Raw genomic sequence first — 21,727 nt, 5'->3', positions numbered from 1 at the left:
ATGGAGCCTTAACGTATGGTATGGAATTGTTAATGGATACCTTATAGGCCAGTACTTTTTCGATGGAAGTACAAATATGCATAATTTTTTACAATTTCTGAGAGACCATCTTCCAGTACTCCTCGAAGAAGTAGATTTGTACATAAGATTAAGAATGTGGATTCAATTAGATGGATCTCCTGTACATTTCGCTCGAATAATTAGACAATATCTCAATCAATATTATCGTGAGTGGTGGATTGGACGCAACGAGCGTGGAGATTTTGGTGTTCGATGGCCACCAAGATCTTTAGAAGTAACATCACCTGATTTTTATTTGTGGGGATATTTAAAAGATATTGTTTATGAACACGAGTAGGTAAACTAGGGAAACCGTAGATCAGAGGGGCTTCAGATCAGGGGGGCTTCAGATCAGTGATCTGAAGTGCATGATCTATAAGATCAGCACTCTTAGATCAGGCACGAGAGCCCCTGTCGCCGCCCCCTTTCTTACTTAGATCTATGAGATCAGCACTCTTAGATCATGCGCAAGACTTTGGGCCCCTCCGCCCGCCCGCCCAATGTAAAATTCGTTTTAAATATTAAAATTAATTTATGTTTAATTGAATTTAATTAATTTGACGCAATTGATTTACGTGTATACAGTGTAATGCACAGATTTAGCTCAGTGAAAAAAATGAGCAGTCACCACGGAGAATCGATATCGCGTCCTATGTATCGAGAGACCGTAGCCTTTAGCAAGTGAGCTACGGCTGCTTTTAGCTCTAGATAGTCCTTATTGCGTATATTAGGTACACAACTAAACTACTAGAGTTCTTCAATGTCTCATTTTGTTTAGAGCAATAAATGACAATGAGTGGTACTTGTTTTATAAAGGTAGATTCTTTGAGCATCGGTTCAGAGTCTTTACCGTAATATGCCATCTGGAAATTGGCATACATGTCGTATAACATTGTAAACTGATGCTTATTTATGTCATTATTAAGATTACCATACGGATAACACTGAGAGTTGAAGAAAAGTTTCACGTTACTAATGTTGCAATGATCGAATATACTTGCATTAACTGTTGAAATATTTTTTCGCTTAGTTTGAAAAGCTAAGATGACATAAAGTGGTTTTCCAGTTGATTTGCAGTTTTGACTGTGCATACATGACTTGTGTTCATAGGTAGCATTGGATACTCATATAATTTCCAACTACGAAAACTCATTGAAATGCTTCTTACTCTTTTCAGAAAATCAAGTAGACGAATTTTTTGAGTATTCGATGCAGTAACGCATAAGCCATTCGATACGTGTTATATCGATCTTGAACTTTTCAATGATTGTTTCTAGTTCCACTAATTTTTTTGTTTGGATAACGGCATTTAAATCACTGCTCGATCCTGTGAGAATTAGTCCATGTTTCATGTTTACCAATACTTGGCGATAATCTTCAGCAAATCCGAGAATGAAGTTTAAAGGAATAGTGACATCAAAATATCCTTCGTCATTGATTATTTTCTGATCGTTTGCTGTTATCCATCCGGAATTTTCAGCAATCCAATTTTGACTTGGATTAAGCGATAGCCAATTTTTCATAATAGTTATTAGACCAACGTTTTTGCATTTATCGATTTCTATCGCATTTAGCTCATACCTAATTTCCTCAAACAAGTGACAGATGGTGTTGTTCACAAATAGAGTATTCGTTATTCGTTAAGACTGTATTCTTTAATCGCACAATCTACCACAAATACGCAATGAGCTACGAAATGGTAAAAGACACAGATCTTGATGTTGGATTGATATGCGAATTTCATCGCTATTTTTGAAAGATGTATTGATGCACGGTGGATAAGTATGAATCTCATAATGAGCCAAGGAATCTTTAAAGGTGACAGATGACTGTATTTTTAGAACGTTCTTCATTATTTCGTTAAAAGCAGCAAAAAATAATGCAAGTTACTTTCCACCAGAAATTTCTTTTAAGCCGAAACTTTTTAGGAAATTTATGCTTTGATGTGTCAATCCTTTTGCTTTTCGATGACGATTGACACTCGAAATTCGCCGTGTTGTCGCTTTTCCTTTCAATCGACGACTGATGGTTGGTTTGTATATTTTACTGCTTATATAGCCACCACTACTGTTTAAATAGTAAACGATTCCCATCACGTATTTTTCAGGGGTAATCTAACTGTTATCACTTTTCATAAGCACTTTTCGGTATAGCCTTGAGCTCTTCCAGCGATGCAGTCTTTATCTCTTCAATCGTTGCAAATCTCCGTCCTTTCATAGGTCTCTTTAGTTTTGGGAACAAGAAAAAGTCACATGGGGCCAAATCCGGTGAATATGGTGGCTGAGGTATGATTGTGGTGTTGTTTTTGGCCAAAAAACCTCTCACAAGCAAAGATGAGTGAGCAGGGGCATTATCGTGATGCAAAAGCCATGAATTGTTTTTCCACAATTCTGGGCGTTTTCTTCGTATTGCTTCTCGCAAACGGCGCATAACTTCAAGATAATACTGTTTATTGACCGTACGTCCATATGGTAAGAACTCCTGATGCACCACGCCATGATAATCGAAGAAAATAGTGAGCAAAACTTTGACATTTGATCGAACTGGGCGTGCTTTTTTCGGTCTTGGCTCATCTGGGCTCTTCCATTGGAACGATTGGACTTTGGTTTCGACATCATAACCATATATCCATGATTCGTCACCAGTTATGACCCTTTTGAGTAAATCTGGGTCGTCGTTGATGTCATTCAACAGTACTTGAGCGATGCTCATGCGACGGTTCTTTTGGTCAAAATTTAGCAATTTCGGAACAAACTTCGCTGACACACGTCTCATTCCCAAAACGTTAGAAAAAATTTCATGGCACGAGCCAAGCGATATACCAACATCCTCAGCAACTTCTCTGATAGTGATTCGACGATTTTCCAGAACAATTTTCTTCACTGCTTGTGAACGTTTTCATCAGTCGTTGACGTGCTTGGGCGTCCAGAGCGAGGCTCGTCATTGTCATCTTCCCGGCCATCTTGGAAGAGTTTGTACCACTTGTAAACATTTTTTTTACTCAGAATAGTTTCACCGTATGCCACCGTCAACATTTCAAGTGTTTCGGAGCACTTTTTTTTATTTTTTACACAAAATTTGATGCAAATCCTTTGATCCATATTTTTCGATAGCAAGAAATCGCCGAGCACGCAAAACACTTATAACCTTTACGCCTCTCACAACCAAACAAAAAATGCTATACACTTGAAACTTGGTACAGATATTCGGGAAGAGTGTACCAACATAACGAAACAAAAAAATCGATAATCGAAAGTACGTCGCCCGTGAAATTGGAAAAGTTACCTTACTTTTTGAACACACCTCGTATGTCATTAGATCAAATAAAGGTCTAAGATCTCCAAAACTATCAAAATATATGACGTTATTTCTAATTTTCCGATAATCAAGTAAGATTTGAGGAGTAGTCCATAGCCTGTTTTATATGGTTTAAGATCCATCCCTTTACCTACTGCAATGGCCTCCATCATTTTTTGTGTCTTTTGCTTTTTTCTGATTGTCGTTTTACAAACTTTGCATAATTTACAGCTTTTGCGATTCTTGCAGCTCCACCAGCTAGAGCACCAGTTGCACTTAGATCAACAAATAAAGAAATGAGAAAGGGTAAAGCTCCACCCAACATTTTGGAAATTGGCAGAATTCATTGAGTTTTGAAGTTAGGTTTTCCACCAACCTTATTAACGGCTGCACGAGCTCTTTTTAGAGCAGTGCCGATGATCGTTCGAGCACATTTATTTTTTGGCTATTTAAAATTGGCAGTTTCGATTATGTTTTTGAAGTCTATTAATTTTTGATATTTCTTTTTACGACCTTTTGATTTGAGTTTTTTTGTATCTTTTTATTCTTGAGTATATATATTTCATACCGAATATAGATTTTAATTTTATGGCGTTAGCTACAGCGTAAACAGCTGCTTTTTCACTAATGCTAGAATTTTTATCGAACACTCGCTTCCAAACTTTCTCAGCTAAAATTCTGTCTGCAATATTAATATACTCTACACTTTCTCGATTTTTTGAATAAGCTATATCATGTTCTCCATAAGCTGCGTCAAGAGAATTGATGCCTGGATCACCTCGAGCAATTCGTTCCTGGAATTTAGTTCCCGGGCCACAATACTGTTAACCTGGAATATGAAGTTCAAAGTGAAGCTTATTGATGACTTTGTTAACTAATCCACGTCCTTTCTTCACTCTCTGATATTTGTAAGTGATCATCACTCTATGAAGTCCAACGCACGACTAACTTTAAAAACTATAAAAGTGAATATATATATATAGCCATTGGCTCAGTTACTGTTTGAACATTGTCTCGTGAGCATGGATTTTAATGAACAAACTGTAAAACTTCCTGTCGAAAATTTCGACGTCATCGTACGGGAAGATAAACTATCAAAGCGTCATGGGGATTTACTTCTACATAGTATTATAGCAATTTTTTGTGGTCAATAGTCTTTTGGCGTTAATTATTCATCCCAATGGCGTTAGATTCGAAAACGTTTACTTTTACTCGAAATCTCTCAATCAACCAAAATATAAATTACTGGAAGAGATCCTGAAGCCTATAGACGGAGCGAAGTATTTTCCCTTCAAAGAGCATGAATCAGTGATTGATCCCAAACATGCATTACCCAATTTGATAATGATATTCGATGATATTGCGTGCGAGAAAGAAGACAACGTGCGTGCTTTCTTTTGTATGGGTAGATATAGAAATGTCGACTGCTTCTATCTCTCAGAAACTTATGCTCGTATTCCTAAACATCTCGTAAGAGATAACGTTAATTTGTTGGCGGTTTTTCGACAAGACAAAGCAAATATGAAACATATATTTGACGATCACGTGAATTCGGACATGACTTACAATCAGTTTATAGAACTATGCGCAAAATGTTAGCTAGATGATAAATATGGATTTTTAGTTATTGACAAGGATAGAGCAATAAATAATGGACGATATCGAAAGGGCTTTCACTGCTTTATTATAAATATATCACAGCAGTAATATAATACACAGTCAAATAGTACGCGTTGAAGCGTCAACATGGAAGATCATCAAAAAGAAAAACATGTGCTTTCTCAACTTGTGAAAGCGCAAGATGCAATCAGAAAGAAGTATAATCTACTGAAGCATGCTCGAGATTGCGCTGATAAAGTCTTGAATAAAACGTTCAAGCTAATAATTGATCCGCTAAATACTATAGTGAGCGAAGTGGAATCAATCAAAAATTTAGTAGAAACAATCAAGAATTTTGCGACTAAAAATTCTCCGCCTCCTCCTCCTTCTCCTCCTCCTGCAGTTTTTTCAGTTAAAAAGACAGAATTTTTCAAGAAAATACAACAACATAAAAATAATTATTTTGGTGCTGTTAGTGATGATTATGAAAACCTACAGTCTAGTAGTGAAGATACTGATGATACTGTTACGTACAACAATACACAAATTTATCACAGTTTATCTGAACTAAGCGAGGATGAGAGCTTGCCTGTCGATAAGTACATAAATGCTTTGAATAAAAGTGACTCTAGTTTTTTGGAATTGATTTATGGTGTGCGCAAAGAAAAAAGTAGAGCTTATATGCTTGGTAACTCCACGGTAACTTTTGATAAGAATACCGTCAGCGTTGATGATTTCAAGTATCCGAAAACAAATGGTTTAACGGAGTTACTTGTGACAAAGTAGCCTGATAAAAGTAAAATAATGCAAGACGATCTCAAGAGATATCGCGAAATTTTAGAAAAGTCTAGCGCTCATAGAAAAAGCATAAATCCAAATGAGCCTATACGAGCACACAATAGTCACAAATTTAAGAACATCATTGGTCCATTGTTTAATAAGACTATAAACCCTAAGATAGAAGAGAAGGAATTAACAATTGGTACATCTACCTATTTATAAGGTTGCACGAAACAACAACAACAACAACGACAACAACATTAATATAGATTATGTGTATTGGGATGATCGAAATGAGCTCGTTCATCGTCTTCAATTACTTGTAGCTGAAATCAGCAGGTAACAATAGTCATATCAATGAAATTCATTCCATAGTTCAGGAACTACGCGAGGATGGATATATATATATATTGAAAGCATTACTACAATCCATTTATTATCAAAATAAGCGTTCACGTATTCGGACGTAAACTTAGACATCGAACTAACGACCGTTGTGGTCCACCAAGTTTTGGATTCAAGCTCACGTTAGAAGGTCATTTCGATCTGCAAAATAAAAAATTAGAGAATGTTGCTCCACCAGTAAATTCTGACGATGTCGTTAATTTGCAAACTGTTCAACATATCGTTCAGTCGGAAGTCGAAACTGTTACAGACACCATCATAGCATACTTGAAAAGTAATCTCAGTAACTTAGTTGAAATAAATATATCAATGATAAAAATAGATACTCAAAATACAGAAGTAGACGTGTTGTCCATCCATGGAGCATCAAAATGTGGTGGTGGTGGAAGAGCTTCACAAACCAGCCAGACGTAATTATCCACGACGCAGGTACGATATTCGCGGAATAGACGAGACCTGGCAGGACGATCTCGTCGATATGCAGGCTTATTCTAGAGAAAATCGCGGCTATAATTGGCTTCTTACGATAATCCATAATTTTTCGAAATAAATCATGCGTGGACTGTGCCAGTGAAAAAGAAAACCGGTAGTGATGTGGCAGCAGCAGTGAAATCTGTTATGATGAAAGGTCCAGTACCAAATAATCTTCACACGAACAGAGGCAAAGAATTTTACAATGCAACTTTTGAAGCTCTCATGAAAAAATATAACATTAATCTCTATTCGACTTATAGTTCCCTCAAAGCTTTATTATGTGAACGATTCAATCGTACGTTGAAAAATGCTATGTGGATAAAATTTAGTCTACGCGGCAATCACAAATGGGTAGATATATTATCAAAGCTCACTGCTCCTTAAAACAATCGTAAACACAGAACGATTGGTATGAAAACTATTCAAGTGACAACGGTGAATCAATCTCAAGTATTACGCAATTTTGCTCGAGAATGTATAAGAAGAGGCCAAAGTTCAAAGTTGGCGATAAAGTGAGAGTGAGTAATGCGAAGCAAACGTTTGAAAAAGGATATATACAGAATTGGTCTACGGAAATATTTACTATTGTACGTGTAGTTTTATCAAATCCAACTATTTATAGCTCGAAATATTACCAAGATTAGCCCATTCTTGGTGGTTTTTACGAGCAGGAATTACAAACAATGAAACATCCCCATATATATCTAGTTGAAAAAATTATTAAAAGGCGTTATGATCGAGTGTTTGTAAAATGGTTAGGATTCGATAATTCCCATAATAGTTGGATAGATAAAAATGAACTGTAGAAAAAAGAGTTAGTTTAAACATATGTATGTAGATTTAAGGATAAATAAATAAATATTTGATGTAAAAATATAATTGGAGTATTTATTTATTAATAATAATAATGTATCTATGCGCTACTAAATTCTATACAGTTTCCTCCTTGATACGAGGGGGGCTCAATAAGTCTTTACAAAATCCAAGAGATGGCGCTTGTCACGCTTAAATTATGATGTTTTTGGTAAGCAATACTACTAACTAGATATCGTATAAACTTTTAGCTCAATTCATTAAGTTGTTTTTTAGGAGCGTTGGTTGAACAGAAAGTTATTTTATTTGAAAAATGGAAAAATCAGAATTTCGAGCTGTGATAAAACATTTTCATTTGAAAGGCCTTACACCAAAAGAAATCACAGTTAAGTTGAACGCCGTTCATGGCAAGTTTGCTCCTGCGTTTAAGACTGTTTATAACTGCGTAAATGAATTTAAACGCGGCCAAACAACAACAAAAGATGAAACTCGTTCAGGACGCTCCATAGAAGTGAGTACGCCCTAAATGGTCAACAAAATCCATGATATGGTGTTGAGTGATAGAAGATTAAAATTGCGAGAATTAGTTGAGGTTACAGGGGGTATCAAAGGATACAATCATTTTAATTTTGCATGAAAAACTGGGGATGAAAAAATATAAACAAGATGGGTGCCGGGTTTGCTCACTGTTGAAAACAGACGAACCCGCGTGGTCACCTCTGAGGCTCTTTTGGCACGCATACGTCGTAATCCGAAAGACTTTTGGCATCGACTTGTAATTATAGATGAAACATGGGTACACCACTACACTCCTCAAACCAAAGAACAGTCCAAACAATGGATTACCGCAGAATAACCAGCCCCAAAGAAGGCAAAGACAGTAAAGTCAGCTGGCAAGATTATAGCCACGGTTTTCTGGGATGCGTATGGAATCATCTACATCGACTACTTGGAAAAGGGCCAGACTGTCATTGGACAATGTTATGCGTCATTATTAGGTTAGTTGAAAGAAAAAATCAGAGAAAAACGTCCTCACTTGAACAAATAAAAATGCCTCTTTCTTCAAGACAATGCTCGAGTTCACACATGTGCAGTTTCGATGGTAAAAATTAACGATTTAAAGTTCGAATTAATTGACCATCCACCATATTCGCTTGATTTGGCTCCCAGTGACTATTTCTTATTTTCTAACCTCAAAAAATGGCTTGCCGTACAACGATTCACGTCGAATGAAGAAGTGATCGGCGAAACAAATGCCTATTTTGAGGGTTTTCAGAAATCATATTTTTTTGATGGCTTAAAAAAACTGGAAGGCCGTTTAATAAAATGTGTCGCTTTTTAAGGAGATTATGTTGAAAAATAAAAAAAAATTACATACGTAAAACTTTTTTTCCCTCTTTTTGTAAAGACTTATTGACCCCCCCTCGTAATTTATAAATAAATTGAATTTATTGGCGATGTCCATCAAATTGTCCACCAATGTTTGATTTTGAATAATTGCATTCAACAGCTTGGATGACAGAAACAGTTGAATTTGTTCGTCAATTTCAACAATTATTTTGTCACCAAATTGTGTTGCAATTGGCTTTACTTTGGTGATCATATATTTGCATCCTTTCGTCAATTCACTAACTTTTTTGGTGGGCTTAAATTCATCACGTGCAATAATATTTAGTTGAGTAAAATCCGTCTCTAAAAGAAACAAATTAATAATAACGACTCAACTTGTATAAAGGAAAAAATGACTCATAGAATATTTTCTATTTACCTCAAAGGTGAAATAATTTTTTTTCTTTCAATTACTAAATTTTGAAATTTTAGCGACAAATCTAGCTTCTAGTAACTTTCTTTTCCTTCATGTAATTTGACTTAGAATATAATCAGAAGAAGACTATTGCTGCTCACTGATTGCTGCTATTATTGTCGACGACTTTTTCTCGACGAGAATGAGCTTCGCAGTCCGTGGTTCCGATTAATATAACACTTCTCCAAATTCGTCGGCGGCTCGTTAGCGGTGACTAATACTGGAGTCACGGCGACGGAAGCGGCGACGGTGACTGGAGCGGGAGCTAGCGGCTCGATCGAGACTATTCCAAATGCTTCTATCCCCTCTCTTTCCACCAATGGAATAACGTAGTGATCCCAAGAAAACGTATCGGTGGTACCAGGAAGCAAGAACCGTTTGTCATCGTGCGCACTGAGCGCGACCTCTGTTTGCCTCTCGCTGTATAATCCATGATGGCGAGATCTGATGATCTTTTGCTCTTAGCTTAAAATCGCATTCTCATGAAGACACTTGGCAAAGTCGTCAAATACGATCGTAGCTTTTAATACGGAACTCTAGTCCTTTCGCCTTTTTTATTGGATTTCTATTCTGAACTCTAACGCTATTCATTTTACTCCTGAGTCCGACAAATTCCAACTTGCTTTCACCGTTGTTCTCATCTTTCATCAGTCCAACCACTTTCTTATTGACTCTTGGAATATTTAACTGATTTTGTTCGTCAAAGTCTGCGGTATCAAATTCATGAATATCTCGACGCATGACGTCATATATGTTGGTATTAGTGATCTCATACATCAGACTATCCTTGTCAGTGTATAACAATTAGTAATGCTCACCCATAGTACTAGCCATATAGTCATAGTGGACGCGATACACGAGAGTTTTCGATAAGTCAAGGAGAGCAAGACCGATGTATATGGATTTTTTCAATGTTATTTCCGTTCGTAAGAGTTGAATCGTCGCTAGCTCATCGTCAAAAATATCTACTATAGAAATTTGGCCAAGCTATGAGAGTTTCAGCACTATATCGCCCCTTCCACTTGCTCTCCAATTTCACATCGATGCGTTTCTTTTCATTTTCTATTGTCTTCCCGTACACGGCATTGTTGAACAGTTTAAATAGTATTTTTTCAAACTCATTTTTCGCCTGTTGACACATGTTGCTATTCAAATCAATATATTTCTTCAACCAGAGATTTTCTTGAGACGTAAACCGTGATGAATTACTTGCTTCAATGCTCTATAGTGGATCACGTAACGTTCTTTATCATCTAGAGTCGTCATAAGTTTTTTCTGTTTGGATTCAGGAGCAGACTCCTGAATGCGCTCCGGACAGAATGGAAGATCTTTATGTGCGTCGTGATTTTCCACCGGTTACGCTAAGTCAACTGCGAGTATGTATCCAAAGGGTGAATCATCGGGAACATCGAAAGAAAAGTTTGCGTCAATGTCGCACCATTCAAAACCGCCTTGTGGAAGAGGTTCAGTCATACTCCACCTGTAGAGATTTTTAATATTGTGATATATATGTTGTATTTATGTGTATTTAATACATAAGGTATTTGTCATCTTTTTGTGAATTATAATCAGTCTCCATGTAAAAATTGTTGGCGACGGCATACCTGTTGCAGTACTGGCTGATCCCCCCACGAATACCGCGTTCGATAAACATGAATATATCTATATCCGACAGAAGCTCCAATTTTACGCCTGTATATTTTGTAATTGGAGAATTAGCTACCGTTACACTGAATAACGCGTCGAGCATAATCACGTTAAACGCACAGATTCGAAATCGGGATGAGGAGTGATACAGCGGCGATTAAACACAACAGCGGATTAACACACTAATCCTTTAATCATCAACAATAGGTTACAAAACGGCGATCTCGCACTTATACTACGAGCAGCACAATCACAAACGCGAACGCGAAGGTGAAACAGTGGCTGGTCAGCCTGTCGATTCCCTTGTTAAAACTAAATATTACAACAAATGCCCGACAAACTATCAACGGGTAGCCAGCAGGTCTGCCGTGCTACCACCCATAAGCTGGCGCCCAAACATGCAAGAGAGAGAGAAACAAGAGAAAAACACGGCACCGACCTCGACTTTCAGCCTCTCTGACGGCTAGAGCGCTCTGCACTGTAACGTCGCTGGAGTGCTCCTCGCTGACCGTCTCGCTAGTGTTTGTTGCCGTAGCTATTTATCTTCTTGCTCGTTCTCTTACTCGCTCCACAAAACTGCTGCCTTAATCCGTTGTTTCGCTCGATGATTGCTGTTGTCGTTGTCTTCGTCGCCTTTCTGTTGCTCGGTACTGCAGCTCGTCAAAACTGCTCGCGCGCGCATCCTTCGGAATAAGGCTGGGCGCGACCCAGTCTCACACTCTAATGCTCGTCCGTACACCGACCGTATCTCCAAAAACGAACAATCGTCGATAAGGTCACGGGATCAACTTCGGAAAACCGTTAATTCTCAGTTCATCCGTGCGCGCGACTTCCTCTGCCCATAGCCTAGCAGAGTCTTTCGAATTTTCCGCGATTCAAGCGCTCTCTCTCGCTCTCTATCTTTCTCTCTCCTTTCTTCTGCGCCATCTCCATCGCTCCAGTCGACAGCTCAGCTCGTGTTCTTCTCCTCGTAAATAAAAACCAAGTATGAATGTGCGTACTACACGCACATACTCTCAGCTTGGCGCGGCGCACGGATATTTGCGAGAGCCAGGCGGACGAAATCGGCCTAGCTGAGATTCTCCGTTACAGCCCCCCAAAGCAACCGATCCTTTCCATAGGATGGGGGACTGTCTCCTGCTCTCATCGTCCGGGCGCCTCGCTATGGTTGGGCCTTTCCGTTGGCCACGAGTGAGCTCTCTGATAGCGATAAAATAAAATAATCAAAACCCAAAACCAAAAGAAAAAACCAGAACTAAAGCTATAACTAAGACCAAACGAACTTACAACACAAAAACAACCCCAAAGGAGAAACGCCACTTCTTCGAACCGGCCCAGCACCTTCCTCGATGGGCAACCCACTGCGAATATCCGCTCGCGGGCACTGCCTTACACGGGTGGTGCCTATGGCACTCCGAACCATCTCACGCGTTTCTTGAGCTCAGACCCTTAGGTCGAGCTCGTCGTGCCCGAACCCTGCAGCCCACTGCAAGCTACCGTTGAAAGCGTTGGACTTCCACTCCCTGTGGACCGGTCTTCAGCCAACCTATAGATCGGCTCGCAGTTGGCACAGGTGCGAAACGTACAGTTCGGCGCCTGGCAGTTCTGGCATGACTCTTTCGACTGACTCAGAGGACAAATCAAAGCATAATGTCCCGGTTGATGACACCGGAAATAAATTGGGTTCCCCTGTGCCCGACCAGTCTGTCCTCGATCAGAACTAGAGCACTTTGAGATCCTATGGCCCTCTCCATTGCAGCCATAGAATTGACTCTGAAAAGCAGCTCTATTTCGCTCGTTCCTTGGGCTATTCTGACGTTGAGCGACTTGCATATTCCTGCTAGGTCTTTCCTGGTCTCGCTGGATCCTAGAATCGGGTAATTGTGCTGGTACGGGCTGCATAAAACTGCTCGCTGCGCACTGATACACTCCCGAGTCGCTACCCGACGAACGTCCTGATGTGGCAGGGTCAGAAGCATTCCTTTTCCCTTGCTTCTTTTTCTTGGCCTTCGGTTTCCCCGCCAGAGACACCTCTTCTTGGGCAACCATGGCACTGACTGCCACGTGGCTCTTCTTGCCCTTTCCTCGATAAGCAGCGTCCTCAACCGACAAGTTGTCCTTAGCAGAAGGAGGATGCCACCTCCTCTCACACTCACGATGCTTCTCGAGCTTTTATCCGTAATACTCTATATCGCGCAGAGTGTATGCCGTCTTTTCTCGGATGTACCTCCCGTACTCCGGATTCAGTCCCGCCTTTGCCAATCGGACCTGCTTTCTCTCTGATGGAGGAGGCCTCATTCGCCTTACGACGCTCTCGAACGCAGTCAGATAATCCCCTATTGATTCATCCTCACCATGCGTTCGATGAGCCAACACGTCGTAATACTCCTCTCTCGACAGAGTCCGGCAATAGTGATGACGAAAACTGGAAGCAAACTCTCGGAACGTACGCCACGTTCCAAATTTGTTGGACAGCCACACCTCTGCGCGATCGGAGAACATGGCATACAGAGCTGGAAGCACTTCGCGATCTGGAAGCCTGTACATATGTATACAGCGCTCCAACCTCTCCAAGAAACGCTCAGCTGACGATCCTGAAACTCCGGTGAATCTCAGGTTCCATGTACGGAACGCAGTTACCGCATCAGCCCGTCTCCCATTCAAGTGCTTTCTCTCGCTTCGAAGGGGCCACTCACTGGAGCTCAACCTCGCTCGATTGTCACGGTGTGACCGACGTTGGCAACGAGCATATGATCTCTCGTCTTCGCTGGTGGAACTGATGTCACTCGTCTCACTTGACTCTGAACAGCTCACGCGCCTATTTCGCTGCCTCCTGCCTGGCCTCCACCTGTAACGTGGTCGCCTTTGGTTCGTCTCACTAGACGAATTCAGCGAAGACTCACTCTCTGCTGCGACGCGATTCCCGCACGCGCCGACAACACTCGAGAAACAACTGGGACTGTGGGAACCTGAGCCGCCGGAGCCACATTCCCTGCCATAGCTCGACCACCTGCACCGAACCCGAACGCCTACAAGATCAGCACTAGCTGATCAAGCATTGTTGGGTCTAACTGCGCGATCGTCGGCGGAAAAATAGGGCCCGGCATACCCCGCATCTCCAGCCCCAACACCAGGATCTCCCGCACCACCCCGCGGCACGACCGAGGCAAACACGGAAGTCTCGTTTCTCCTCTCGACCTCTGATGCGCTCGACTCGCGTTCAGCACCCTTTTCAACGAAGGTTCGCTATGCGATGTCGGATGGGTCAGCCGACCCTGAAATCGGAATCGAGAGCTCCATCTCCTTACACCCGGAAGGATGGAACAAGGAGAGTTCGTCACCTCCCAAGGGATGCTTGTAGGTCTCACGCGTCAACGCCTGTTCCAGTACGTTGAGCAAGCGTGCGGAAAAAGCGATCCTGAAGAACGACTAGCTTCCCTTCGATATTCAAGCCCTTCTGGAGCATCACCTTGGTCAACTGTTGTGGCGACATCTTCAAGATATGTGCCCGCAAATGCTAAAGCTCCGGCTGTCTCGACAGGTACCGTATAAAAATCTCCGACTTCCTTGAATTTTGCGGCATCTTGATTTGTCTTCCAAGGAACTCAACGCGTCAACCAACCAACAAACCTCAGAAGAAAAATAAACGAAGAACGCAGACAAGAGTGAGATCTCTCGGTATTCGTGCGCTCCGCTGGCACGGCTGCCGGTACAAATACCTTCTGTATACGCGGTGGGGCTTCCCAAACAGACTGCGCAAGCTCGCACTAACTGTCGACCGCGCTATCACAGTCACGGCACCGAACCAATTCCCACTTTTTGTTGCCACACCTGCAACTGTACATAGACATGCGCCCCTACGACTAGCAAACAATAACCTAAAAACCAGAAAAAACTAAAAAACCTAAAAAACTACTACCTGCAGGATGGGCCTTCCCCTAGGTTCAGTAGTACCCGCTCGGCCCTGTGCAGCAGTGTCCCAATCACCACGCACCGCAATACCACGTCTCAGTCGACAACTAGGCCAAAACTCTACTGCGCACGTGCTTGAGCCGCTTGCGCACACCCTAGTGTCGGCTGTGACCTACTCAGCCCCCCGCGCACTCACGGCGTACGCGCCCCGTCCAACCATCGTCGACTGAAATACTGCACACCGCAACGACTGCACCACACAACTATCCGAGCTCAAAGTACCCCTGCACTCAGGCAACCACCATACACTTTGGTTACCTACCGAAGCTCACTACCACACTAGGCGAAAAACCCGTCCTCACGACGATACCGCGCCCACGCATACGAATCGCGATCGTACAATCCCCCGATCATCCAACTCGGTCGCACGTCCAAGCAATTATCACTCCTCAATTGAACTTTTCATAATCGCTATACGCTAGACAAAATAAAAAGTAAGGAATGTAGGGGCGGTCGAGATAAGACTGAGAAAAGGAATTAAACGGTTTTTTTCGATTTCCGAACGAAAAAAAAAGAAATTAAAGATTTTTTTTCGAGAAAATGTATTTAATTATTAATTATATATTCTTTTATTTACAGCCGTCCGCTTCGAGCACCGCTTCCACAACAAAATGAATCGGTATATGTGGAATTGTCACCAAATATATAATTTGTATTATTTATCAATTTCATTTTTATATATATCAACCATTTTTATACTTTTTTACTTTTACAGATCTGATGTGGAAATTGTATGCGAGGTACATGCACCGAGGCGTGTCATAAATATTGATCTGGTGACGCCTCAAGTAATCGACCTTGTCACGCCTGGCCATAACAGCACGTTGCAGGATGAAAATGAAGGTTCCCTTCCTGCACCCGTCAACCAGCCGCATTGGACCGAATCACACACGTGTGCTGGTACCCGAACATGACATTGCATACGAGATATCGGGAACATCTTTTAAGAGGTAGGTAATAATAAATAATTCTTTCATTTTGTTTATTAATTAAAATTAATTTCAATGTCTCTTTCCAGCAGGTATACTGCTAGTTCCACTAAGCTAAATTTGTGCATCACACTGTATAAACGTAAATCAATTGAGTCAAATTAATTAAAATCAATTAAACATAAATTAATTTTAATATTTTAAACGCATTTCACATTGGGCGAGCAGGGAGAGAGGCCCGGACTCTTGCGCATGATCTAAGAGTGCTGATCTCATAGATCATGCACTTCAGATCACTGATCTGTGGCCTTTCTAGTTTACCTACTAACACGAATCAACAATAAGAAAAGATATGATGCAAAGAATTCGAACCGCTTGTGAAAACATCACAAGAGCTGTATTAATCAGAACAGTAGAATAATTTTAGCAGCCAATACAGTTATGTATTCAAGAAAATAGTGGTATCATTGAAAACCTACGTTGAATTCGGAAGAAAAGTTACAGGCAAGGGGACTCACTTTAATCTAGCACCCCAAAGGGAACACAATCCAATTACGTCCACGTCGTTGTTCCTGGGTAATGCTAATGGTACGATAAAAATTTGACCTGCAGATGACCTTGAAAATCGAAATAAGGATCAAAGTTGATGATAGCCTTTGGTAGCCCACTCAGTCCCCTACAAATTTTTGAGGTCATTTTTTGATAACGCTTGTTTTTTCTAGATTATGCACGTGATCGGATTAAAATGAAACATCCTGTATACAGAGATACAATTGAAAAAATAAAAAGGATAGATATAGATAGCCAACGGTCAAAACAGGAAATAGTAATTATAATTTATCAAATTCAATCTCTGTAATAATCAATTCCGAAATATTTTTGAATTCAGGATAGAAAGTAACTAAAATATTAGCTGTTAAAATTCACGCACATAGGCAATGATATTAAAATATTATTCATCCAACCATGTTTGCAAGAGAGCAAAATTACTATACGAGGTGTGTTCAAAAAGTAACGAGAATTTTTAAATTTCGCGGGTTTGGAGAGTCCGCTTGTATAAAATTTTTTTTTATTATGTTGGTACACATGCCCCTGAAGTACGATAAAATTTTCAGCAATATTCATTGCTTACTTTTTAAGTGGCAGCCGCTAACGTTAGACGTGTTTTTCGAGCTCGGCGATTTTCGTTTGTGAAAAAAATGGATCAAAGAATTTGTATTAAATTTTGCGTAAAAAATGAAATAAAGTGTAGTAAAGTTTGTCAAATGTTAACAAAGGCATATAGTGAGTCTGCTATGAGTAAAGCAAGGATTTATGAGTGGTATAAGCGTTTCCAAGATGGCCACGAAAACGTTGAAGATGACGAACGACCCGGACGCCCAAGCACATCAACAACCGATGAAAACGTGAAAAAAGTGAAAGAAATGGTTATGAACGATCGCCGAATCACAATCAGAGAAGTCGCTGATGATGTTGGCATATCAGTTGGCTCATGCCATCAAATTTTTTCGAATGTTTTGGGTATGAAACGTGTGGCAGCAAAATTCGTTCCAAAATTGTTGAATTTCGAACAAAAACAGCGGCGAATGGAAGTTGCTCAGGAGTCGCTAAATGAAGTCAATAACGATGCAGAACTACTAAAACGTGTTATAACAGGTGACGAAACATGGGTTTACGGATATGATGTCGAAACTAAGGCTCAATCGTCCCAGTGGAGACATTCTGGATCGCCAAGACCGAAAAAGGCTCGACAAGTGCGGTCGAATGTGAAGGTTATGCTCACTGTGTTCTTCGATTTTAATGGCATAGTGCATTATGAATTCTTGCCACAAGGTCAAACAATCAATAAGCAGTACTACCTACAAGTTCAACGTCGTTTGCGTGAAGCAATCCGAAAAAAACGCCCGGATTTGTGGCAAAACAATTCATGGCTTTTGCACCACGATAATGCGCCTGCTCACACTTCATTGCTTGATCGTGAATTTTTGGCCAAAAACGAAACTATAACGATGCCTCAGCCTCCATATTCGCCAGATATGGCTCCATGTGACTTTTTTCTATTTCCAAAAATAAAGAGAACATTAAAAGGCCGTCGTTTTACAAGCATAGATGACATTAAAAGCGAATCGCTGAAAGAGCTAAAAGCTATTACAAAGATCGAGTTTCAAAAGTGTTTCGAGGATTGGAAAAAGCGTTGGCATAAGTGTATTGTATCCGAAGGGGACTACTTTGAAGGCGACAACATTAATGTAGATGAATAAATAAATATTTTTTTCATAAAACGAAAATTCTCGTTATTTTTTGAACACACCTCGTAAATGTCAGTCTCCGGGCTTTTTAAATTTACGGACTATAAAATTGCAATACTTCTGGCAACGAAAATAGAGTCAAACAATAAGTTACGTTGTTATCTAGCTCTTCGTCTAAAGGATTTATAATATATATTTTCCAACTGCAAAAACTGTTACTAATTTATAGTCTATGAATTTTATTAATAAAAACACTTTTTTATTCATAAATTTTTACTTTACAGTATTATTAATATTTATATTTGTAACTTTTAATTTTCCAGTATTCATTAGTATTAATTTAGAAAATATATTATTATTTAGGTAAATATTACAAAAATGGTTTTGAAAGTTGTTAAGTTTAAGTATTAATTAGGCTACTTCGGTTTCGAATTTAATTATGCTGATAAGAATTAACAATTAAATACATTTAGTAGTCTATTTATGTAACAACTTTTTTACAAGAATACATTCTTTTGAACATATATAAAATATCATTGATCAATACATATCATATTTATAGTCGAATAAAAAAAAGTCATTCGGCTGAAAAAATTATCAATGAAATTATAATTCACTTTAGAAAAGTCGTACTTACTTCTAACAATATCTGCAATGGTGCAATAGGATTTAATTCATTGAAGTCAATTAAAGCTTGTACAACACTCTTGAAAAATCGATGACATATAGTACCTGCAAAAATTTTCCAAATTTATGAAAATTCATTTAATAACTGAAAAAATTCTTAACCTTACTATCAATAATTTTAAATAGCGCTAATATTTATTATTACAAATATATTCTGCATTCATCAGCTAACACATTGAACATAGTTGTCAAAATAGTACAAATCTAACTCACTTAATGTTTTGATAAATTTCCTGTATATCTATTACAATGAATGTGACGAAATGAAAATTATGTTATAAATATTCTATTATAAATATTCTATACTATTTTTCCATCGAAATTTCAAGATAATAATATTCATTTGTATTTCATAAAAAAAAGGAATCTGATAATCAATTTGTAATAATAATTCGACCGGAATAATTCCAAAACATACCCTTTCATTTTCTCGAAACTATTTATTTCCTGCATATTTCATTCTTAATCAGTGTTATGTTTTGATGAAGAAAGGGTATAGAAAAAGGAAAATTTGCGTATAGTTATTATTGAAACTCATTACAGTCTGATACAAATTCTGCACCTGTTCGATAAAATATTAAATGGCTTATTCAGGTCCGGGTTTTTCCTTGTATTCTTTTAACCACAGCCTTGTCATTTTTCCGGTCTCTACTCTGCTGCATCAATCACTTATTATTACTCCGCAACACTACTTCTCTATTATACTTTGCTGCTGCTGGCTACTTTTCGCAAAGATTAAAAAAGGGTTTCAGAAAAAAGAAAACTTAAATATATGATCCACTTTAAATCAAATAGCTTTTTTGTAACAACAAGATTAAAAATTAATGAGCGCAAAAGCTATTTTTTACACTACTATATGTATATTCTAGATAGTTGCTGAGATGTAATCTCCTCCCGTCGATTCAATTAAAGCACGAGGTACTACTAATCAACTGGAGGTGGTTGTGGTAAACTGAGTAATTGTAACCCTTCAAAAAAAAAGGAAATTCATTGTAGTGATCCTGTAGACAATCAAAAGAAACATCAAATATTAATTACCAGTGGCGTTGATCTTGTCGCATGTACTCTTGTTCTGGAGCAGATTGCGCTCGAGCTCTTTATCACTACGACTTATAATAAAGCCACCGTGTCTTTTAAATTTTTGTGAGATGAATAATTAAGCGAATTAGTGAATTTCATCTAAAAGTGATTTTAGAAACTGACATTCGAATCGCGACTATAAATGATGTTTGAGCGATGCACGAAGAGGTAGTTCAAAGATTGATAACAGGTTACGAAGACCTTTGTTGAAATAAAAGGTAAATTTATGTTAAATAAGTAGAAATAACAGCCATGCGATGCTCGAAATAAATAGAGATCACTGGAAATATCAAGTTTCAGTTGGTTGCCTACAGATACCTCACGCTGCAAATTCACTCCCGAGTGAAATAGGTGAGCCAAAGTCACCCGGTGGCAATGGCCACACAAGTACGTCGCACACGTCATTTCGTATCAACTTTACCCGTGGTTAAAAATGTGACACGCTTGCAAGTATTAAGTACGTATTTTATCTCTGTACCCCAAAGCCGAAAGACTGAACTAAATTCACTGTTCCAACAGTGGAAGCGCCAACCGTATACCTCATCATGGTATTTTCGTGAACACCGACACACGTGGTCAAAGTGTGGCTATGGCTATTAGGTATGCAAGGTCTGCTTAGTAGCAATATGCGCGTCGCAAAAGGGCGTATCATGCCGGACAGCCTCTTAATAATGTCTCAAGGCATGAAACGGGGCTGATCTGTACCCTGCATACCGCAAAGTAAACTGCCAAAACAAATTTTTCACCATTCAATTATTGAGTAGAAGGCAACATAAAAAATAAAAGAAATTGTAAAAAAAGTCAATAACTTACAAAAGAAGTTAGACAAAGAAAAAGCACGTTTTTCATCGTCTAGCTCTTCGTTATAAAGTTCAGACTTGTATTATAACCACAAAAGTCGTCGAGGTTGACGTAGTTACAACTGGCGTACGTACTCTAAATCACCGTCAAGGTCTCCAGTACGCAAAAGGAGTCGAGTTCAAAGTTATTGAAAGTCTTGCTTGTGCTCAGTAAGTACTCAACCTTCATCACTGAAACATTACAGAAAACCTACGGAGTCTGAAGAACGCGAGCCTCACTTATAAGCGACAAAAGAATCAACAAACGCAGCCTGCGAGGAGCATCATTAATTCACAAGAATGACTAAAGCAGCTGTGTATATAATCTTCGAGATGCGCTATCCCTTGATATCGTAGTGGCAAAAAATATGAACATAATCCGTGAGGTGCGTCAGTTAAAATTACACCTGACCGAAAGACGGTAAACACAATCTACAAGATGCATCGCAGAATGAAAATGACGAGAACACCACAACAAATTAGTAGAATAAAGAAAAGCCTGAAGGAAAAGAAGATAATCTCTTTCTTTTTTTGCTAGGAGACGAGATGAGTTGGACGAGATCATAGATAGACCGTCAATATATGAGTCTGCCTTACAAAGATTGCAGCAATTAATTCTTTGCAAAACACTAAAAGCCTACACATCGATCTCTCACGAAGCGGCGCACGTGCTTGCAGCTACCCGACCAATGGCTCTCGAGCTCGACGGGAGAGTTGCGAAGTACTGCGCCAGGAAAGGGAAATCGATAACATTGCACGGCATTCGAATAAACTTGGAAGAACTTCGATCCGACAGACTAAAAATCTCGAAAGCTATACAACTCATCAACGATGAAATCGAAAGAGTATGGTAGGAGAGATGGCAGTCTGCCACAAATGGCAGGAGAACGTACTTCTATTTCCCAGTAATCAAAGACAGATTAAAGTAGAGATGGCTAAATCCCAATCACTATACAGTACAGTTTATGACTGGATACGGTGCTTTTATGTCATACCTCCATAAAAAAGGATTATACGAAGACCAACTGTGTAGTTGTGGAGAAATAGAAAGCGAAAACCATATTCTCTTTAACTGCGAAGAATTAAGAGAAC

The 21,727-nt window shown here is 39.4% G+C and overlaps 1 protein-coding gene across 1 annotated transcript in view; it reads right to left on the bottom strand.

Annotated features, from left to right (window-relative positions):
* Positions 1–21,727, bottom strand: part of LOC131667616 (protein unc-79 homolog) — a gene marked incomplete at its 3' end in the record, with an annotated part of 3,688,809 nt that overhangs the window by 219,933 nt on the left and 3,447,149 nt on the right. Inside the window, exon 36 of the mRNA XM_058941149.1 lies at positions 18,667–18,761. Within this exon, the coding sequence (XP_058797132.1) occupies positions 18,667–18,761 (95 nt within the window). The remainder of the gene's footprint in view (positions 1–18,666; positions 18,762–21,727) is intronic.

The sequence above is a fragment of the Phymastichus coffea genome, unplaced genomic scaffold (assembly GCF_024137745.1).
Source record: "Phymastichus coffea isolate CEN01 unplaced genomic scaffold, Cenicafe_Pcof_1.1 PCOF00005, whole genome shotgun sequence".
NCBI classification, from domain to species: Eukaryota; Metazoa; Arthropoda; class Insecta; order Hymenoptera; family Eulophidae; genus Phymastichus; species Phymastichus coffea.
Note: the sequence above shows the minus strand (reverse complement) of the source record. Positions and strands in the feature narration are given on the sequence as shown.